This window comes from Lepidochelys kempii, chromosome 7, assembly GCF_965140285.1.
Source record: "Lepidochelys kempii isolate rLepKem1 chromosome 7, rLepKem1.hap1, whole genome shotgun sequence".
Classification (NCBI taxonomy): Eukaryota; Metazoa; Chordata; order Testudines; family Cheloniidae; genus Lepidochelys; species Lepidochelys kempii.
Window position 1 is genome coordinate 91,566,080 of NC_136386.1, and position 22,670 is coordinate 91,588,749.

General features: G+C 43.6%; 1 protein-coding gene across 5 annotated transcripts; it reads right to left on the reverse strand.

The window, feature by feature from the left end:
- Positions 1–1,890: 1,890 nt before the first annotated feature.
- LOC140914883 (C-signal) lies at positions 1,891–19,674 on the reverse strand. 5 transcript variants are annotated; one of them, XR_012160027.1, is made up of 5 exons: positions 19,040–19,674; positions 11,668–11,845; positions 5,691–5,973; positions 4,879–5,137; positions 1,891–2,074 (listed from the first exon to the last, which is right to left on the reverse strand). XR_012160027.1 is itself a non-coding variant. In XM_073353809.2 (4 exons), exons 1-4 carry the CDS (start codon positions 19,364–19,366, stop codon positions 5,126–5,128), a joined length of 615 nt encoding a protein of 204 aa, XP_073209910.1. In that variant the 5' UTR covers positions 19,367–19,674; the 3' UTR covers positions 1,891–5,125. The 5 variants fall into 5 exon arrangements, 4 of the variants coding, with proteins under 4 accessions (XP_073209910.1, XP_073209906.1, XP_073209907.1 ...); XM_073353809.2 differs by having other exon boundaries at positions 1,891–5,137; positions 5,876–5,973; XM_073353805.2 differs by having other exon boundaries at positions 1,891–5,137.
- Positions 19,675–22,670: the final 2,996 nt, after the last annotated feature.

Consider the following 22,670-nt stretch of genomic DNA (forward strand, 5'->3'; position numbering starts at 1 on the left):
TGGATGTTTTTCCACATTTTCAAATATATTGATTTCAGTTACAACACAGAATACAAAGTGTACAGTGCTTGCTTTATATTATTATTTTTATTACACATTTGCACTTCAAAAAAGATAAAAGAAATAGTATTTTTCAATTCATCTCATACAAGCTCTATAGTGCAATCTCTTTATCATGAAAGTGCAACGTACAAATCTAGAATTTTGTTTTATGTAACTGCACTCAAAAACAAAACCATGTAAAACTTCAGAGCTTACAAGTTTATGCACTTATCCACTCAGTCCTACTATTTGTTCAGCCAATCGGTAAGACAAACTTGTTTGTTTACATTTATGGGAGATAGTGTTGCCTGCTTCTTATTTACATCATCTGAAAGTGAGAACAGGCATTCATGTGGCACTGTTGTAGCTCGCATTGCAAGGTTTTAATGTGCCAGATATGCTAAGCATTTGCATGCCCATTCATGTTTCGACCACCATTTCAAAGACTTACATATGTGGGTAGTCCCACTGAAGCTTATAGGACTAGTCAAGTGCATAAAGTTAAGCAGGTGTGCAAGTATTTGCAAGATTAGTGCCTAGTATAACAGACATGTCAATTCTTTGTCTGTCCTTCAAAGGCATATCTGAATCTCAGAAGTCAAAGTAGTCCCCCAAATCCACCCCTTCACTGTGCTTAATATTGGCTCCTCATTAGCATCTGCTGTTGAAATAAAATGTGGCAAATTTATTAATTAAATAAGCAGAGCTGGACAGGAAATGGTTTACTTGACTCATAATTTTTTTTTCTCTCTCATCAATAGATGTTGGTCTAATAAAAGATATTACCTCACTCACCTTATCTCGCTACACCTAGAACACCACTTTCATTATATTTATCCATAAATGTCATATGAGTTCTCTAATAAAAGCTTATGTCAGTGATCCTCACATTCACTGCAAGATGTATATTTAAGGATTTGTGTACATGTACTAGAAATATGTTCTAAAGTCTGTCACCAGCCAAAGAGAAAAACAGGTGTCTTCCAGACAGGAAGTATCTCTGTCAAAATGTAAATTAAACATTGTAAGCCATCTCAATGGGAGCCTTATTTACATACTGAGTCAGAACTTGGAGGAAAGTGTAGAACTGATCAATGAAATTGTTTTTAATTGTTCACTTTATTAATATAACTTCATAAGTAAAGTTTTATGAATGAAACTATTCAGTCATAAAACTAGGTACCCCAATTGGCTAATTGAGTTTCACTTTCAATCCAATTGCTGCTTAAATCGCTGAAATTTACACGGTTTCAACAGGTTTCAGAGTAGCAGCCGTGTTTGTCTGTATTCACAAAAAGAAAATGAGTACTTGTGGCACCGTAGAGACTAACAAATTTATTTGAGCATAAGCTTTCGTGAGCTACAGCTCACTTCATCGGATGCATTCAGGGGAAAATACAGTGAGGAGATTTATATACACAGAACATGAAAAAATGGGTGTTATCATACACACTGTAAGGAGAGTGATCACTTAAGATGAGCTATTACCAGCAGGAGAGTGGGCAGGGGAGGGGAAAGAAAACCTTTTGTAGTGATAATCAAGGTGGGCCATTTCCAGCAGTTAACAAGAACGTCTGAGGAACAGTGGGGGGGGGGGGGGGGGCGGGGAGGGGAATAAACATGGGGAAATAGTTTTACTTTGTGTAATGACTCATCCACTCCCAGTTTCTATTCAAGCCTAAGTTAATTGTATCCAATTTGCAAATTAATTCCAATTCAGCACTCTCTTGTTGGAGTCTGTTTTCGAAGTTTTTTTGTTGAAGGATAGTCACTTTGCGATCAGAAATCGAGTGACCAGAGAGACTGAAGTGTTCTCCGACTGGTTTATGAATGCTATAATTCTTGACATCCGATTTGTGTCCATTTATTCTTTTATGTAGACTGTCCAGTTTGACCAATGTACATGGCAGAGGGGCATTGCTGGCACATGATGGCATATATCACATTGGTAGATGTGCAGGTTAACGTTGTAGTCCTTACTCAATGCTTAATCAGACAGATTTCCTATGTAATGAGCAAGAGTTTCTTTCCTCTTAAAAAAAAAAAAGAGAGAGAGAGAGAGAGAGAATTTCCAGCCTTTAGTGTTTCACTGATTAAGTGCTGGGGACACAAACAAAAAAAGAAATACATAGGTACAGACTTCTTTCTCATCACTAAACACACGCTAAAAATAACTTCAAGGACCTCTCCTGCGTAATGAAACTTGCACTTTTATTCTGAGAAAATAAATTTTGAAGTCACACTCTTCTTACTAAGACTCCTAGAATAAAATGTAAATTATTCTGTAATACAATAGGGATCACTGAACCTATTGTGAACAAAAAGTTCTCTTGAACATACTGTGTCTAGTGCTAACTTTTCACTTTATTCTTTACGTTCCTAGGAACAATCAGATTTCTGGAGCTCCTGGCTCTGAATAGTGCTGGCAAACTTTTAATTTTGTTACTTTATTCTTACATGGAACTTGGAGACAGAGGTTATAGAAATAGTTGTAGTCAACCACTGTAAGCAACGGCATTATGTCTCCTCAGTGCAACAAAAAGAAAGCATAGAATAGAATTTGTTGTTTTAAAGTTCTCTCTGTGCCCACTGAAAACAGATTTTATTGTCCTATCACATCACAAGCTCTAATTAATCACAATAATATATACCAAGACAAATACTTTCTTCTGGCTGGTTGTTCTGTCTAGGGATACTGGGCAACAATTTATATTTCTTTTTCTGGCCCATTTATAAAATACTGTCAGTATCAAGGTTTCAAGGAACAGAGTTTTTTTTTTTTTAAATACACAGTCTCATTTTAATGAGGAAATAAAAAAGAGAGAGAGAGAAAATAAATACCAGTCCCTTCATATAAAAGCTTGAGAAAATGATTGGAGCTTAGTGACCACTATTTTAATGATTAAGAGTAACAGAGTATCATAATGTCTTACTAGGCATTATGAGTAAACCACCAGATGCACATTTTCCCTTAGAGAAATCTGAAACCTAGCTGGTTTCTCTGTTGATGACCTTTTCCCTGAACGAAGAAATGGCAAGTTCTGATCTCTATCTGAAGAAGCTCTGATAATAAAGTGTCTTCACCTCTTCGATCACAAAATCCAGCCTAAACACAAGATGCAGAGTGTGCCCACCTACATGTATAAAGCCAGCAGAAGGAAACAGGCCCACAATTGATATGGTGGCCAGGACATCCTGAGCCAATCAAGAAGAGCCATTGTTGGTTTTATGGTCTCTACATTATAACTATGCCAGTCTTCATTCCTCATGTCCCTACCAGGGGTGCTGGAACAATATGTATAGTGGGGGTGCTGAGAGACATTGAACCAAACTGTAAACCCTGTATATGATGAATACCACTTCAAGCCAAGGTATCCGGAAGCACCTCCACACCCGTAGTCCCAGCACCTATGGTCCCTACCCCCTGGTCACTTAAACAAAATGAACACATACCAACAAATCAATTTTTGGAGTGGACTACCTCCTGCATATCAAAACAGATGAAAATAACCTGGGTTTAAAACAATACTATTGTTAGTAGGGTTTAGTTTCCCAGATCAAGGAGAGAAAACACTGTTTTCTGACAACCATGTAGACAATATTGGAGATTGGTTTCCCAGGTAATCTAGTGTAGTTTTATAAAACAATTTTTAGAAAAAGCTTTTCCCTGGTCAGAGAAACCAAGCTAGAATCCTTGTTTCTGCTGCTCAGAGAATCATGCTATAATCCTACTACCAACCAAGTGTAAACCTGGTTATACCTAGCTTGGTTCCAATCATAGCATACACGTGGCCTTCATAGTAAATATGAGGAGTGGGTAATATCCTCCTGACATTAAAATAAATAATGCATAGTACTGATATAGCACTTTGTGTACATAGATCTCAAAACATTTTATAAAAATGAAAAATCATCATTATTCTCATGTTATAGATGAGGAACCTGAAGCAGTGGTGAACTGAACAAAACAAGTCAATGGCAGAGCTGGGCCTAAAGCTCAGGATCTCCTATCAACCAAATGCTTTCATTTCTTCAGACCATGCTACCTTTCCATGTCACATACAGTATGTTCATGACATGGACTCTTGTAAATGTCTCCCTCTTTGTGTTTTATAACAGAAACAAGGATTTATGTATGTCTCTGTCTCTCATTTCTCATTTGTGTTATTTTCTTTTGTTCTGACTCCCTGAGCCTTCCACACTGAAAACCACCCACAATTTTTCATCAATGTTTTGTTGTCCTGTTTTTAATACCCCAAGAAGATCTTCATGTCTTTATTCTGCATGTACACAAGTGTGATGTGATTTAGCTGTCACCAGTATGATCAAAATTCTGAGTAGTCAGGTCGTGTACAACAAAACACAAGGACTGTAAACAGTATGCTTGGCATAGTTTATGTGATCTTCCCCTGCGTCACCAGTTGTTTTGATTTTCTGCTTTCTAGTACATCTCTTGGAGCTGGACAAAGTTCACAGGGTAAAGAGTACTGCTCAGTGATCGATATAACAGTTTTGTCAGTCATTCTTTTGTCTCATTAGTCTCAATCTCATATGTGCTGTGCAGCAATAATTTCACATAAGTCTGTAAGTGGCCTGATTTTTAGAATAAGTATGTACCTGTGCCTCCAATGAATATGAACCTGTAATGTCATTCTCCATCCCCAGTCCAAGTACTGAGAGTTACATTTGAACAACATGAACATTTCACTGAAACTTGCCAATCTTTCTTCTTTGTTATAACACGTGAAAATAAGACAAAGCAACAATGACAAAATTGTAATCAGAATCTTATTCATGCTCTCATTGTATGGTAAATACTTAAAATGCAGTTAGCACCTGAGTTTTTAGGAAAGGTGTGTCCGTTTGTATGCAGGGGGTGGCGGTTCCCTGCAGCCAGTAACTTTTAAATCTGGCATCCCTCAATAAAAGAGGAAAATAAGAGAGATGGGGGAGAAAGAAGATCTGCAGCAGACTTGCCCAAAGTGGAGCCAACGTTCACAGCTTTCACACTGAGTTGTGTTTTCACCACTGTCAGACGTCACCATTAGATTTGATTTAATCAGCTCTGTCCTGCACTGTTGTATCACCTTTCAAACTGATAGCATAAAAAACAAAGAGAGAAGGTTACAGGCAACAGCCTTTTGAAATGGCCTGTCTCCCACTGCTATGTAATTCCTTTTCTCTCTAACCTCACCCAATTTACACAAACCCAGGCATGGTATCTGAATAAATAAACACAAATCTTTGCAGCAAATCATTAGCAGTATGCTTTTATTATCATTAATAAAATCGTAACTATACTCTCTACCTATATACTCTCTCTAAAGTATATTCTCTATACTTTATTGCACCTTTTTTAGGGACTCTCAAAACCCTTTACAAACAGAAATAAATTTAGCCTCAAGAGCCCTGAGGTTGGTAATTATTATCCCCATTTACAAGGTAGTGAATTAGAGGCACAGAAAAGTTAAAGTGATTTGCTCAAAGTCACACAGCAAGTGACAGAACTCGGATTAAAATCTAACATCTTTTGGATGCCCTCATAATATGCCACAACAAAAGGTTTACTAAAGCATTAGTCTAGCAAGGTATTTATATTGCTCTCATCTCCACAGTACCGGAGCATCTCCATTAAAACAAGTCTTTACCAAGGTAGTGCAGATCCATCCCAAGCAAAGAACTTTCCTGTTTTCCCCATATCAAGGTCCTCAATAATAGTCATTAGACAATTAACTGAATATTCTGGGGTGAACAGTTTGTCCTTGGGAACGTTCCTGTGATAAGGCTTTGATAAGTCAGTATTCACAGTTCCTGGATGCAATGAAACACACACCACTTTAGTTTTCCCTCTTCCAAGTTCAATGCTGAGATTCTTGGTAGCCATGTTCAAAGCTGCTTTAGACATCCTGTAGCTATACCATCCACCTAAGGCTAAAAACAATATGTCAGGTAAGCAAGTTCTGCAAAGCCACAAGCAGGATTATGTCATAATTGTCGCATGTTAATATATTTGGCAGATTGCAGAATAATATATTAGTGAATATCCCTTTGGTCATTTGCTGGTACATTCAGCATTATCCCATATTTTTTAGCCATGGGGAAGGCTGTATTTTTTTCTTGAAAAAGATCTAGCAAAACCAATGGATTCATCATTGTCTTGCTTGTCTTTCTGAAAGATAAGCTCCTTGCTCAACCAGATGTTATGAATTTGATGCAACAAACACTGCATAAAATTCTGTGGTCTGTTATGCAAAAAGTCAAAATAGATTATCTTAATGGTCCTTTCTGGCCTTAAAATCTAAGAAAAATACAATAAAATAAGTAATTATAGAAAAAAGAATAGTGGATTCTTACTATTTACCCCTTAGTTTCCTTCTAAATTCAGTTACCTAGTTCTTTTACATTTACCTCCCCATTTTTATTTGCCCAGGGACAGATAGGAAGTTAACGGTAGAATTGAGATAAGTTTTCAGGAAGTCCTTTCGCCCAGTTCTGTACTCAATCTACTAGTTAACACTGAACTCAAGGTTCATGTTTACCTATGCCATGCTAGCAGTAGCCATCTGATTTTAAAAAGTACCATAGTGTCTATTTTAGAATTTCTTGTGTTGCATAATTAATTCCCGGAGCGTATGAGTCACCCAACCAAAAATGAGTCACTCTCTAATTTTATACTAATATTATACCTAAAATAAAAAAGTTTTTTTCCCTTCATCACCCATTTACTTTAGCATGTAATTAATCCTTTTCACAAAGTCTCAGAAATGCAGCTTCATGTAAAGGATTTTTTAAATTTACTGTTAGAATAATTCTCAATGTTTTATAAAGCTGTTTATCCAGAAAAATCCACAGTGTATTACAAATGATATATAAAAGGTATATAAAGAAATTACTTCCGCACTCCCCAAATGCATGCACGTATGAAGTGAAACATAGCATGTATAAGCTAGTGCACAGCAGTACTACACAACAAAATACAACTGGAAGTGAAAGATATCATAACCAATTGAAACTGCAGGAGGAAGTTTAGAGGAACAAAAAGGAATAACTCAAAATGGAATTTTGCCAAGACAAAAGGGTTAACATCCTATTCTTGGGGGGGGAAAAAAAAAAAAAGGGCCTTAGAATCTTCAGTTACCACAAATGGTCAGGTTCTTTGGTGCTTTATAACACACTATCATTTTGTATTGTGCCTTTCATACTTTCGCTCTATAATAGGTGCAAGCACAGTCTGAACAAGGAAGCCTGGCATGTTTCAAAACTGCTGTTTCATTGGGAAAACTGACTGGAACTTGTTGTAACAGAGTGGGACATGACAGGATCAAATTATGAACTTTATGTTGTACTGTGTGTGGAAATAGTACCTATGTGACTTCATAAGTCTGAACTTGTCCAAGGGAAAGCCTCTTATTAGGCTGCAATCCAGACAGTCGCCCTGCCTGGGCAAGGTGTTTGGCACCTCACTGCAGGGCTATCACTGAGAAGCCATCAAGACTTCAATCTGGGGCTACTGACTTTGATTGTCTCTCAACTTCTGTTCCTACCCCCACAAAACAATGTTTTTTCTACACAGGGGTTCACAACGTGGGAAGATGAGCAAGTATGGCGAGTGGGTCTGGATCTTCTCAGTTGGAGCATGCATCACAAAGACAGAGACCCTATTTAAGAGGGAGGTTCTGTTCTGTGCAGTGGGCTGACCATTGCCAGCCATAAGAAAGATGTGCCGGAGAGACACTGCCCGGCTTGAAATGCTGATGAACCACTGACTCTCAGAAGGGGTGAGCTAAGACTAGGCGCATCTCAGGACTTTTGTTATTTTTAAAAAATCTGTAACTGTGACCCAAAAACCTTTTAATGCCAACTGGCCAGGGGGTGTAAAGGGTTTATAGAAATCTCTTGAGTCTTGTGTATACATTCTAGTTCACCAAAGAATGCCAAGCGATCTTGACTAAAAGCCTTTGTCACAATGGTCATTAGTATAACTGTGAAATGTATGTACAGATACTATGTAAGGAGTTTTATATATATATATATAGGAAACTTTTCCTTGCCCTTGCTGCAATTTAAGTCCACTGTTTCTTGTCCTATCCTCAGAGGTTAAGAAGAACAATTTTTTCCTCCCTCCTCCTTATAACAACCTTTTATGAACTTGAAAACCGTTATCAAGCCCCCTATCAGTCTTCTCCTTTCCAGACTATAAATATATCTAAGTGTTGTGGCGTTAAGCAAAGTGCTGATCCTGAGCTGGCTCTTACAAGCTAGTGTGTCTACCACTGTTCCTTTGGGAACAGCCTGGTTGGTAGTTCTATGCGGGTTCAGTGGATAAGGAGCTGACTATACAGGGAATGCTCTGAGAGGGTTCAGGGGTTGGTGTGGGCATTCACTAGCCTACACAGAGGGAGTGAGGGCTTGCACAGGCCATGAAGGAAGTGCTTGATGTGTTGCCAGAGGCTGGTGGATTCAGGGAGCTGATTCACAGCAGGCACCAACAAGGCTGCCTCACGTGTAAGGGCAAGTGGTGGTGAAGTGTCTCACCACCCAGGGTACCCCTAGGGAGTGTCACAGTAACTCTTGAGTCTTTGAAGAGTAAAAGTTACTATGGTTAAGAAATTCCATTGCTAAGCCTGTGTTCTTTGTTTTCCTGCCACATTGTCACTGCCAGGAAGCTCCCTCCATCCTGAGCCTGTCGTGTGTTCCCCCTGCGCTGTGGAAATGGGGTAAATGGGGTGCAGGAGCAGGGGGAAGGGGACACCTTGACATTAGCCCCACTCTCCCCCCAAGCAAGTAGGAGGCTCTGGAGAGCAGCTCCAAGGCAGAGGGCAGGAGCAGCACACGGCAGTGGGGGGCAGGACAGCTGAACTGCTGGCAACTGATAGCCTGCTGGGCAGCTGCCACACAGGGAACTTAGAGGAGGGGGGAGCTGATAGGGGGCCTGCCGGTCCACCCTGGTTCCAAGCCCCCACCAGCTAGTGCAAACGGGCTGCTCTTCCTGCCAGCAGTGGACAAAGAAGGTGGCTGCTGAAAGACTTTATAAGGGAGCATTGCACAACTTTAAACGAGCATGTTCCCTAATTGATCAGCAACGTAACAACGAAACAACGTTAACCGGGACAACTTTAAGCAAGGCGTTACTGTACACTGAAATAAGCCCTACACGTCTCGTGGAGTTATTATGTCAGGGAACATCTACACTAGCAAAGTTACAGCACTGGCAGATACAGCGCTGCTCAGAGAGCGCTGAAGAAAACCGCTGTTGTATTTTCACACTGTTAGCTGCCTGCCCAATAGCGTGTTCACACTTGTGCTGGTATTCGGAGCAGTGCACTCTGGGCAGCTATCCCACAGAGCACCTCTTCCTTCTCTACCGCTAAGAGTTGTAGGAAGGCGGAGGGGGTTGCGGGACATTGTGGGTCCAAACCCCAAATAAATCCATTTTACCCTGTATAAACTTTATACAGGGTAAACTCAAACCGTACACCCTCTATAACACTGATAGAGAGATGCACAGCTGTTTGCCCCCACAGATATTAATACTTACTCTGGATTAATTAATAAGTAAAAAGTGATTTTATTAAATACAAAAAGGAGGATTTAAGTGGTTCCAAGTAATAACAGACAAAACAAAGTAAATTACCAAGCAAAATAAAACAAAACATGCAAGTCTAAGCCTAACACAGTAAGAAGCTGAATACAGATAAAATCTCACCCTCAGAGATGTTTCAATAAGCTTCTTTCACAGACTGAAACAAAAACAACAAGGAGTCTGGTGGCACCTCAAAGACTAACAGATTTATTTGGGCATAAGCTTTTGTGGGTAAAACACCATTTCTTCAGATGCATGGAGTGAAAATTACAGATGCAGGCATTATATAATGACACATAAAGGGAAGGGAGTTACCTCACAAGTGGAGAACCAGTGTTGACAGGGCCAATTCGATCAGGGAGGATGTAGTCCACTCCCAATAACAGATGAGGAGGTGTCAATTCCAGGAGAGGCAAAGCTGCTTTTGTAATGAGCCAGCCACTCCCAGTCCCTACTCCAGCCCAAATTAATGGTGTTAAATTTGCAAATGAATTTTAGTTCTGCTGTTTCTCTTTGAAGTCTGTGTCTGAAGTTTTTTGGTCAAGTATAGCTACTTTTAAATCTGCTATAGAATGTCCAGGAAGATTGAAATGGTCTCCCACTGGCTTTTGTATGTTACCATTCCTGATGTCCAATTTGTGTCCATTTATTCTTTTCAATAGGGACTGTCCGGTTTGGCCAATGTACATGGCAGAGGGGCACTGCTGGCACATGATGGCATATATAACATTAGTAGACGTGCAGGTGAATGAGCCTCTGATGGTGTCGCTGATGTGGTTGGGTCCTCTGATGGTGTCGCTAGAGTAGATATGGGGACAGAGTGGGCAATGAGGTTTGCTACAGGGATTGGTTCCTGGATTAGTGTTTCTGTGGTGTTGTGTGTAGTTGCTGGTGAGTATTTGCTTCAGGTTGGGGGGCTGTCTGTAAGCGAGGACTGACTTGGAGTTACACCTCAGAAAGCTGCTTTACTGCACAGAAACTTGCCAGTGTAGACAAGGCCTCAGTGTAGTAGGGCACTTACATCAGTGGGAGGAAGGCTGAAGTGTAGACACTGACATACTTAGGTCAACATAAACTGCCTTATGTTGACCTAACTGTGCAGGGTATACCAGCTCTGAGGCCTTTTATGACTGAAGTCTGAGTTTCACATCTCACACAAGAAACATCATGTGAAATCCTGGCTTTGTTGAAATCACTAGCAAAATTCTCATTGACTTTAATCGAGCCAGGATTTCACTCATCTCCAGCATCAGAATGACCCCTTGCATCATGCTTGGGACATCAGCTCAATATTGAGTCAAAGGGGAAAATGCCACACAAGGAATCCATACCAATATCAATTCCTGCAGTTTGTGAGTTCTCTCTCTAGGTCTCCAATTCAATGACTGGCCCAGCCCAATACTGCTTAATTTATGATATTTGACAAAGTCACATCCCCAAATGGTATAGCTAAAAGTCACAACAGACCCAGAAATTGCATGTAATGTCTCTAAAGTTTATATTAAAGAGACTTACCTATCCAAACACTGATCTTCCAAATTATGAGGGATAAAATGAAACCGTCTACTTAAATTATAAGAAATGTTTACAAAAACTTTTTGGAATGGATTTTTAAAATACTCCTTGAATATTCATAGTGCACATACTTTCTTGAATGTTTGATAAATAAATATGTCATTCACCACATGCACCTGAACAGGAATATACAAATTTTAAAATTAAAAGATTGCTGCAGAATATACCCCCATAATTACTTTTAGCAGCGAGAAGGAATAAAGAAAATAATTCAATATATATTTGTTAGATAACATAGCAGTACAATTTAAGCAGAATTATTCTTTTTACTTCACAAACCATTTTTGCAGGAAAAATATAAATTAAGATGCAGTAATACTTAAAATTATAGTGATCTTCTGCATTGATATTAGCTACGCTGGCCCACACCAGCTAGATGTTATAAAACTTTAATATATCAATCATTTATCTTCTTATATGAAAAATAATTAGGTTACTGCATACCATTCATGTCAAACAGTACTTACCATTGTCTCCTATGGAGCCTACTTTAGCTGTCAGGTTCACCAGTACGGCCCTATGCTGTTTGGCCTGGTCAGCAAACTGATGTCCAAATGCTCCAGTTCCTTTCCGCAACAGAGGGGCAAAATATTTAGCCATCACTAGGGGCCCTATGGTGTTTGTTGCCAATGTTATGGAAAGACCCTAGAACATTAAGAAAATGAAGAAAAAAGTAGAAACTGTAAAGGTAAATAGTCTACAGCCAGCAAATTCCAGTTTTAAAGTTCCATCTTGTGCTAACAAAAGATATAAAATCACATCATCATCTCTCATCATCTCAGTGTGGTATCATTATCACTAACGAACATTACTCATTATTGGTCCTGACTTAGCCCATCTGAAATGGTATACTGTAATGTAAGGGGTGACCCTTTCAGAAGTGTTGACAAATCCATATTACTATAGTTTACGTTGCGGTGATGGTCAAAAATCCAGTGAGGATCAGAGTCCCATTATGCTAGGCAGAGTACAAATGCCTCAGAAGGTATTATCTGTCCTGACGAGCAATCTTTTTTAAAAAGACAGAAGATAAAAAGGTGGGAGAAACCATGCAAGCAAAGTAATGCGCACATGCCTTATTAATTCGATTTCTTCTTCCTTGTCAGATAAATTAATAATTCATTTTTGTTTAGTTAGACTCAATATAGAGCATTGCTGCTTTGTGGCATTTTGTTACATGCACTTATTGAAGGCTAGTTAAATTAAAACGATTTAACCTAAAACACCAAGTAGCATTTTTTTTTCTTTTTTGTTTTCATTGACACTGAAAACAAAGCATTAAACTACTTTAGCTCTTTCTGACTTTGCTGATATTGTTTGAACTTTGAAACATTGGTCACTGGGTATCTGGAAATAAACAACTGGTACTAAAACATGTTGTTTAGTCACAGGAGCATACAGGTTTAAACTAAGAGGTCATAGCTCAAATTATCTATTCAGGTCATCAGAATGTGAAACTTTAAGGACAGTCAATTCATGTATACTTTGGAGTTAAATTATTAACTTGGAATACTAGAGTGAAGGTCATGAAAGCCATTCCATTCTAAGGCTCCAATACTGCAAAGATTTATGCAGGTGCTTAACTTTAAGCATGTGAGGAGTCCATTGTGGTCTTTACAGCATCAGGGCTAATACATCTGTTTTTCTTTTCTAAGAATTTTCTGAACTTTTTTCCCTAAAAAATCTCAAGCTTAGTCTAGCCCAGGAAACCAACAATATGAGTTAAATCAAGAAAAAAAAAACAAGAGTTACTTAACACACAACACAAGATGAAGGGATGGAACAGGCAACGTTCTGTAACTAAGGTTATGTCTACACTAACACTTTTGTCAGTAAAACTTTTTGTCAGTTAGGGGTGTGAAAAAACATACCCCTGACCGACATAGTTTCACTGACAAAAGCGCCAGTGTGGACAGCGCTATGTTGGTGGGAGACTCTCTCCCGCCGACTTAGTTACCGCACTCGTTGGGAGTGGTTTAACTATGCCGACAGGAGAACTCTCTCCCGCTGGCATAGAGCGGCTACACGGGAGACCTTAAAGCAGCACAGCTCCTGCAGTACAACTGTCCCACTCTAAGGGCTTGGCTACACTTGTGAGTTACAGAGCAATAAGGGAGCCCTGGGTGCACAAGCTCACTACCCGTCCACACTGGCAAGGCACGTAGAGCGCTCTGACTCCGCGGCTACAGCGCTGCTGGTACTCCACCTCGGCGAGTGGAATAATGTTTGCTGCACCCCTGCTGGAGTGCTGCAGCGCCAGTGTGAACAAGGTGTTGCTTTACTGCGCACTCATCAGCCTCCAGAAACGACCCATAATCCCCCTGAGTCAAGTGGCCACTCGTCATTGTTTGGAATCGGCTGTAGGAATGCGGAAATGCCCATTGAAAGCTCCATTTCTGACAGCCGGCTGCTTATCTCCTCCAAGACAAAGCAACCATTAGTGTGGAATGCTGTGTGTGAGAGAGAGAGAGAGGCGGAGGGGGGGTGGGTCTGCCGCTGTCTAAACTTACAAGAACAGCATGCTGACATGCTCTCAGCCCCCCAAAAACCCACTCTCTCCCCCCCCCACATACACACAACACACTGCCTGTCACACTCCACAGCGCCCCCCCTCCACCCCATTTGAAAAGCACGTTGCAGCCACTTGCATGCTGGGATAGCTGTCCATAATGCACTGCTCCCAATGCCGCTGAAAGTGCCGCAAATGTGGCCACGCTAGTGCACTTGAAGCTCTCAGTGTGGACAGACTGCAGCACTTTCCCTACTGCGCTCTACAAAGGCTGGTTTAACTCAAAGCGCTCTACATCTGCAAGTGTAGCCATGCCCTAGGGTCTGTAGTGTAGACATAGCCTAAAGAAAAACAGGGAAATAGGAATAGCCCACTTAGCAGACAGTTATGCTTAGTGAAGTCATTTCACATTCAGAAAGAGACAAAACAAACATACAAACCCCCAAACTATTATATTGTTACTTAAGGTTAGGGATCTGATGAAGACAGGGTGGGATTTTCAAAAGCACCTAAGTGAAGCACAAGTCCCACTGAAAATCCTATCCTTAATTAGAAATGCTGGCCAGCTGCAGGGATGCATAGCCAAAACCTGAGCTGCACTGCGACCCCTGGGCCAGGTTGCAACACCCAGAGAGGGACTGAGGCCCAGACCCACGTGACTGGAGCTGAGCCCCATTGCTGGGTTGGGTGAGTGCGGTGTGGGCTTCCCCTCCAACTCTTCTCCCTGCAGCCCCCCTCAGTGGTAATTTCTTTGGAAGGGTGGAGGCCCTCACTGTCAGATTTTGCCCCAGGCTCCCTAAAGCTCTGTGCGGCCCTGGCTAGTTGGTCTACTGTGAAACCAGTGGGAAATAATTTTACTTCCACTGTCATTATTGTGGAACATGATGTAAGGATGTATATTTGGGGAGATGAGGGAAGGGATTGCTTTTTGTTATTTCATAGCTCTCTGAAGTGTGCTATTGCCATTTGTCCTTTTTTTACCCTCACCAAAGACTTAAGTTATTTTTGAGTTGTGCTAACTGGCCAAAATACATTTTATTCAACATATTTTTCAAACATTCTTTGAAGTTGCACAATGCAAACATACTTACTCCTCAATGTGCTTTATGTTTAGACCATGCTAGTTTTGAAAGAAAGTTCTGAAGGCCCGAAAATAACATCTTGAACATACCTGGTGCATTTTCATGACTGAAATATACCTGCACAGTTCCAGATGGGCACACTCCGTCTATCTGGAAGCATGCGTGCTGAAGAACAGCTGTCCAAACAGGCCCTCTAAATTTGGGCACCTTGCCAGATGTGTGTGTGTCCCCTTTTTCTTTTCTCAGTGGTTGTTGTTTTTAATTACATAAACACATTCAGTTCAAATGTCATGCATCCTGGAGCTCTGCACTCCAGAGTGCACTGTGCATTGATGAGCATGCAACAACAGGAATGGCTGGTTGGAGAAAAAGCCCACTAGACCCGTTTCTATTGCCATGAGGAGCCCTTTCTCCTGGCACTGGATGAGGCCCAGTAGGTGGCATGTTTTTTCTTCTCAGGCCGCTAGTCACCTATTTCAACATGAACATGCTTTTAAAGCCATGATGCATGTTCAGGTGTCTTCTGATATATTTATTGAAATACACCAGCTGCGACCAGATCATAGAATCATAGAATATCAGGGTTGGAAGGGACATCAGGAGGTCATCTAGTCCAACCCCCTGCTCAAAGCAGGACCAATCCCCAACTAAATCATCCCAGCCAGGGCTTTGTCAAGCCTGACCTTAAAAACTTCTAAGGACAGAGATTCTACCACCTCCCTAGGTAACGCATTCCAGTGTTTCACCACCCTCCTAGTGAAAACGTTTTTCCTAATATCCAACCTAAACCTCCCCCACTGCAACTTGAGACCATTACTCCTTGTCCTGTCATCTTCTACCACTGAGAATAGTCTAGAACCATCCTCTTTGAAACCACCTCTCAGGTAGTTGAGAGCAGCTATCAAATCCCACCTCATTCTTCTCTTCTGCAGACTAAACAATCCCAGTTCCCTCAGCCTCTCCTCATAGCTCGTGTTCCAGACCCCTAATCATTTTTGTTGCCCTCCGCTGGACGTTTTCCAATTTTTCCACATCCTTCTTGTACTGTGGAGTCCAAAACTGGACACAGTTCTCCAGATGAGGCCTCACCAATGTCGAATAGAGGGGAACAATCACGTCCCTCGATCTGCTGGCTATGCCCCTACTTATACATCCCAAAATGCCATTGGCCTTCTTGGCAACAAGGGCACACTGTTGACTCATATCCAGCTTCTCATCCACTGTCACCCCTAGGTCCTTTTCCGCAGAACTGCTGTCTAGCCATTCGGTCCCTAGTCTGTAGCGGTGCATTGGATTCTTCCGTCCTAAGTGCAGGACCCTGCACTTATCCTTGTTGAACCTCATCAGATTTCTTTTGGCCCAATCCTCCAATTTGTCTAGGTCCCTCTGTATCCTATCCCTACCTGCCACCGTATCTACCACTCCTCCTAGTTTAGTATCATTCACAAATTTGCTGAGAGTGCAATCCACACCATCTTCCAGATCATTTATGAAGATATTGAAGAAAACCGGCCCCAGGACCGACCCTTGGGGCACTCCACTTGATACCGGCTGCCAACTAGACATGGAGCCATTGATCACTACCCATTGAGCCCGACAATCTAGCCAACTTTCTACCCACCTTATAGTGCATTCATCCAGCCCATAACTTGCTGACAAGAATACTGTGGGAGACCGTGTCAAAAGCTTTGCTAAAGTCAAGAAACAATACATCCACTGCTTTCCCTTCATCCACAGAACCAGTAATCTCATCATAGAAGGCGATTAGATTAGTCAGGCATGACCTTCCCTTGGTGAATCCATGCTGACTGTTCCTGATCACTTTCCTCTCGTGTAAGTGCTTCAGGACTGATTCCTTGAGGACCTGCTCTATGATTTTTCTGGGGACTGAGGTGAGGCTGACTGGCCTGTAGTTCCCAGGATCCTCCTCCTTCCCTTTTTCAAAGATGGGCACTACATTAGCCTTTTTCCAGTCGTCCGGGACTTCCCCCGATCGCCATGAGTTTTCAAAGATAATGGCCAATGGCTCTGCAATCACAGCCGCCAACTCCTTCAGCACTCTCAGATGCAACGCATCTGGCCCCATGGACTTGTGCACGTCCAGCTGTTCTAAATAGTCCCTAACCACCTCTTTCTCCACAGAGGGCTGGCCACCTACTCCCCATGCTGTGTTGCCCAGCGCAGCAGTCTGGGAGCTGACCTCGTTCGTGAAGACAGAGGCAAAAAAAGCATTGAGTACATTAGCTTTTTCCACATCCTCTGTCACTAGGTTGCCTCCCTCATTCAGTAAGGGGCCCACACTTTCTTTGGCTTTCTTCTTGTTGCCAACATACCTGAAGAAACCCTTCTTGTTACTCTTAACATCTCTTGCTAGCTGCAGCTCCAGGTGCGATTTGGCCCTCCTGATTTCATTCCTACATGCCCGAGCAATATTTTTATACTCTTCCCTGGTCATCTGTCCAATCTTCCACTTCTTGTAAGCTTCTTTTTTATGTTTAAGATCCACAAGGATTTCACTGTTAAGCCAAGCTGGTCGCCTGCCATATTTACTATCCTTTCGACACATCGGGATGGTTTGTCCCTGTAACCTCAATAGGGATTCTTTGAAATACAGCCAGCTCTCCTGGACTCCTTTCCCCTTCATGTTATTCCCCCATGGGATCCTACCCATCAGTTCCCTGAGGGAGTCGAAGTCTGCTTTCCTGAAGTCCAGGGTCCGTATTCTGCTGCTTACCTTTCTTCCCTGTGTCAGGATCCTGAACTCGACCAACTCATGGTCACTGCCTCCCAGATTCCCATCAAGGTCAAGAAAAGCTCTCCCCCTAGTTCGCTCCTCTAGCACTTCCACCAGGAAATTGTCCCTACATTTTCCAAAAACTTCCTGGATTGTCTGTGCACTGCTATAGTGCTCTCCCAGCAAATATCAGAATGATTAAAGTCACCCATGAGAACCAGGGCGTGCGATCTAGTAGCTTCCGCGAGCTGCCGGAAGAAAGCCTCATCCACCTCATCCCCCTGGTCCGGTGGTCTATAGCAGACTCCCACCACTACATCACTCTTGTTGCTCACACTTCTAAACTTAATCCAGAGACACTCAGGTTTTTCTGCAGTTTCGTACCGGAGCTCTGAGCAGTCATACTGCTCCCTTACATACAGTGCTACTCCCCCACCTTTTCTGTCCTTCCTGAACAGTTTATAACCATCCATGACAGTACTCCAGTATGTGAGTTATCCCACCAAGTCTCTGTTATTCCAATCACGTCATAATTCCTTGACATCACCAGGACCTCCAGTTCTCCCTGCTTGTTTCCAAGGCTTTGTGCATTTGTATATAGGCACCTGAGATAACCTGCTGATCGCCCCCCATTCTCAGTATGAGGCAGGAGCCCTCCCCTCACAGATGTTTCTGCCTGTGCTTCCTCCCGGTATCCTGCTTGCCCACTTACCTCAGGGCTTTGGTCTCCTTCCCCCGGTGAACCTAGTTTAAAGCCCTCCTCACTAGGTTAGCCAGCCTGCTCACAAAGATGCTCTTCCCTCTCTTCATTAGGTGGAGCCTGTCTCTGCCCAGCACTCCTCCTTCTTGGAACACCATTCCATGGTCAAAGAATCCAAAGCCTTCTCTCCGACACCACCTGCGTAGCCATTCGTTGACTTCCACGATTCGACGGTCCCTACCCCAGCCTTTTCCTTCCACGGGGAGGATGGACGAGAACACCACTTGCACCTCAAACTCCTTTATCCTTCTTCCCAGAGCCACGTAGTCTGCAGTGATCCGCTCAAGGTCATTCCTGGCAGTATCATTGGTGCCCACGTGGAGAAGCAGGAAGGGGTAGCGATCCGAGGGCTTGATGAGTCTCGGCAGTCTCTCTGTCATATCGCGAATCTTAGCCCCTGGCAAGCAGCAGATGTCCTCAAGTGATGGCTTCACAGTTACCAAGCCACCTTCAATAAAAAAAAAATCACCCTCTCCTTCAGACCTCCTTCCATTAACAAGGATTCCCACTTCTCTCCACAGCATTTCAATCTAGCTTGGCTGAGATTAATTAGTAAATACTTAAACCGACACACAATTTGGACAAAACTCCTGAGCAGCTGAGCTCCGAGGGAACGCACTTGCTCAGAGCACTACTGACAGAAGGAGGGGTCTTCCAATTAATCCCACAGGAGAGAAATACACCAGGTCTGCACGAAATATGCTTTTTTTTTTTAACCCCACCGATGTTTCCACTAAAGGAAACTCTGGCCCACCTCTGCCGAGACCTCCTGCAGGCTCGTCTCTCCTCTGGCGCTGGGATGCAACACTGCCCCAGAGTTGATGAGCAGATCCAGCCGGCCATGCTCCTTCGCCACTACTTCCGCTGCCTCTCGGATCTCTGCCTCCCGGGTGGCGTCCAGCCGCAGCACCGTGAGGTTCTGGGGATAGAGCCCGTGCAGCGCTTGTAAGGCGCTGGCTGTTTCGGGGCTCCTGCAGGTAGCGATCACTCTCGCCTCTTTCCGTGCGGATAAAAGGTGTTTGCAGAAGTGCAGGCCGAGCCCCCTGCTGGCTCCCTGCACCAGGACCACCCCGCCTGCCATCGCCCCTCCAGCTACCCCCTGCACCTCATCCTCCCCCGGCCCGATACCGCATGCTGCCCACTAACCCCACAGGGCCACGCCCTCCGCCCAGGCAGCCCAAAGAAACCAGGGAACCCCTACCGCTCTCTAACTGATCACTGCTAGTGACATGCTGCATTCCCCATAGAGGTGCATGGCTGGAGAGGGGCCCTTCCTGGCAGAACGGACCCAGTTCGCTTGCACCTTTGCATGGGCCACGGAAGCTGCTACAGCTCTCAGCGAGCACAGGAAACGCATGTTCTCAGCGCTCCCGGATTTCTGTCGCACCGAATAGCATCACACGCGTTCAGCCCCCTGCTCTTAGCTGCAGGGGTGGTGCGTGAAGATAACTGGGATTCGTAGTGCCCTGTCTCGTTTCTGTGTTGGCAGCTCACAGGGTTTGGACTCCATTTCCCAGGACCGCCTGGCCTAGATAAGGCGTTATAAATACAAGGGCAGAGGAAAAAGCCGGCTGTCCTGCCCAAAGGACCATGGGAAATGAAGTCCCAGTCCCATTAGTTCCTATAATAAAGAACGCATCGGGAGCTAACGACATCTTCAATATTCTGTGTAATAAGGCTGTATTAGCCCTCCACTCCCATTAGTGTGAAAAACTGAGGACAGCCCTATCGTGTAATTGTAGATCATGTGGCTATTGTTCCCCCTCCCCCCACAGAGGGGGGAAGTCCAGCTGAGCTTCTCCCTACCCAGGTCATGATTAAGGGAGAGTTAGAGAAGCATAAGGGAATGAAAAGAGAGATGATGCAATATTGCCAACTCTTCCTATTTTATTGTGAGAGTCACGATATATTTGGTGTTTTTCTTAAAGCACCAGCTCCTGGAGTCAAGTGGTTATGTGAGGATCTCAGCTTTCTTTTAAAAAAAGGTAGGTCCATATAAGAACATAAGAACGGTCATACTGGGCAGACCAAAGGTCCATCTTGCCCAGTAGCCTCTCTTCCAACAATGGCCAATACCAGGTGTCCCAGAGGGAATGAATAAAACAGGTAATCATCAAGTGATCCATCCCGTCACCCAGTCTCAGCTTCTGGCACACAGAGGCTAAGGACACCATCCCTACCCATGCTAGCTAATGGCCATTGACAGACCTATCCTTCATGAACTTATCTAGTTCTTTTTTTTATCCTGTTATATTTTTGGCCTTCACAACCTCCTCTGGCAAAGAGTTCCACAGCGACTGTGCATTGTGTGAAGAAATACTTCCTTTTGTTTGTTTTAAATCTGCTGCCTATTAATTTCATTTGGTGACCCCTAGTTCTTGTGTTATGAGAAGGAGTAAATAACACTTCCTTATTTACTTTCTCCATACCAGTCATGATTTTATAGACCTCAATCATATCCCCTCATAGTCATCTCTTTTCTAAGCTGAAAAGTGCCAGTTTTATTAATCTCTCCTCATATGGAAGCCGTTCCATATCCCTAATAATTCTTGTGGCCCTTTTCTGAACCTTTTCCAATTCCAATATATCTTTTTTGAGATGGGGCGACCACATCTGCACGCAGTATTCAAGATATGAGCGTATCATGATTTATATAGAGGCAATATGATATTTTCTGTCTTATTATCTATCCCTTTGTTAATGACTCCCAACATTCTGTTCTCTTTTTTGACTGCTGCTGCACATTGAGTGGGTGTTTTCAGAAAACTATCCACAATAACTCCAAGATCTCTTTCTTGAGTGGTAACAGCTAATTTAGACCCTATCATTTTATATGTATAGTTGGGATTATGTTTTCCAATGTGTATTACTTTGCATTTATCAACATTGAATTTCATCTGCCATTTTGTTGTCCAGTCACACAGTTTTAGGCAGTTTATGTCGACATAATTATGTCAGTATCTTATTACATGGGTGGTGGGTGAAACTTCCCTTGGGGGAGGATAGCTCCTTGTCCCACCTCTTCTGTCACAGCCCCGCCCACACTCCACCCCTGCTCTGTCCCAGACCCCACCTCTGCCTCACTGCTCAGCTCTTCACCCGCCTTCTGCTCATCTCCTCCCCCCAGCCCCCTGCTGCTTGTCCATCTGCTGCTCGCCTCCTCATCACCTGCCACCCCTCCCACCCACCATGAGACCCCCCCCACCTGCCATGCAGATGGCTTGCTGCTCACCTCCTCACCCTGCTGCTGCTTCCCCACCCCCCGAGACTCTCCCTCCTTTTCACCTTAAAACACCAGTAATATTCCCCTACGGGAACTGAACAGCTATAGATTAATTGCCAGATGGATTCTCCTCGGTGTGACAGGGAGTTTGGTGTATACTGTATAGAGAGAGACGAAAAGCCAGGCTACCTGCACCAAATTGAAGCCTAATTTCTCCCAGTGCTGTTAGAAAACCACCCCATGAGGGGAGTAGCTCCCAGTGCTGGAAGCGCTGCTCCCTATGCTGGTGCAATGTCTACACTGCCACTTTACAGCGCTGAAACTTGCATAGCTCAGGAAGGTGTTTTTTCACCTCCTGAGCAAGAAAGTTTCAGCACTGTAAAGTGGCAGTGTAGACAACACCTATGTCTCTGGTCTGGAAGACTTTTTCACTGTGTAAAGTTACTCAGGGATGCCCTCCCCTCCCTCCTCATTCCCTCGCCTGCCGCTCGCATCCTCACACACAACACCGCCCCATAGGGATGAGGGTTGGGGATGTGCCGGCAGCTGCAGGGACCTCTGAAAAGAGAGGAGAGTGCAGTGGAGGAGAGGAGGAAGACTGACACCAAGCAGCAGCAGCAGGAGGCTCTGGGCACCTCCAGGAAGGATCAGAGTGGAAGGGAGGTGGGGGCACCAAAGCCCAGCTTTTGGGGGACATGGACAGCTGTGCTAGGGGAGGCACCACTGCCCCTTCCGCCCACCGATGTAAGTGCCCCACTACACCAACACCTCCACGAGAGGCATAAAACTTATGTCTGCACAGTTAAGGTGACACAGTGTCTGTGGAGACACTTTCTCCCATACATCTGCTGTCTTGTCAATTTCATGGCAAGGAACTGTGAAACTGACAAGAAAGCCCCACTCCCCTGGCAAGCTAAGCCACTGGATGCTGCTCCCGCTCCCAGCTGAGAGCCAGGACAAGAAGCCCGGGGCAGCTTCGGACCCTACTCCTAGCTTGGAGACAGAGCGAGAAGCCCGAGGGGCCCCCTGCCCACTCCCTGCAGGAGGGGAACAAGGGGGCGAGAAAGCCCTGGGCAGCTTCCCCTGCCCCACTCCCAGCAGGGAACAGGGAGGTGAGAAGCCCTGGGTGTTTTCCCCCCACTCCCAGCAGGGAACAAGTGGG

Bases quoted from the DNA above. Each gene is read 5' to 3' on its own strand.
- LOC140914883 (XM_073353805.2), bottom strand. From the start codon at position 19,366: ATGGCAGGCGGGGTGGTCCTGGTGCAGGGAGCCAGCAGGGGGCTCGGC. The intron at 11,846-19,039 runs GTGGGCCAGAGT...TTAATGTTCTAG, and splicing joins TGCAGGAGGTCTCGGCAGAG to GGTCTTTCCATAACATTGGC. The intron at 5,138-5,690 runs GTAAAGACTTGT...TTATGCTATCAG, and splicing joins GATGGATCTGCACTACCTTG to TTTGAAAGGTGATACAACAG.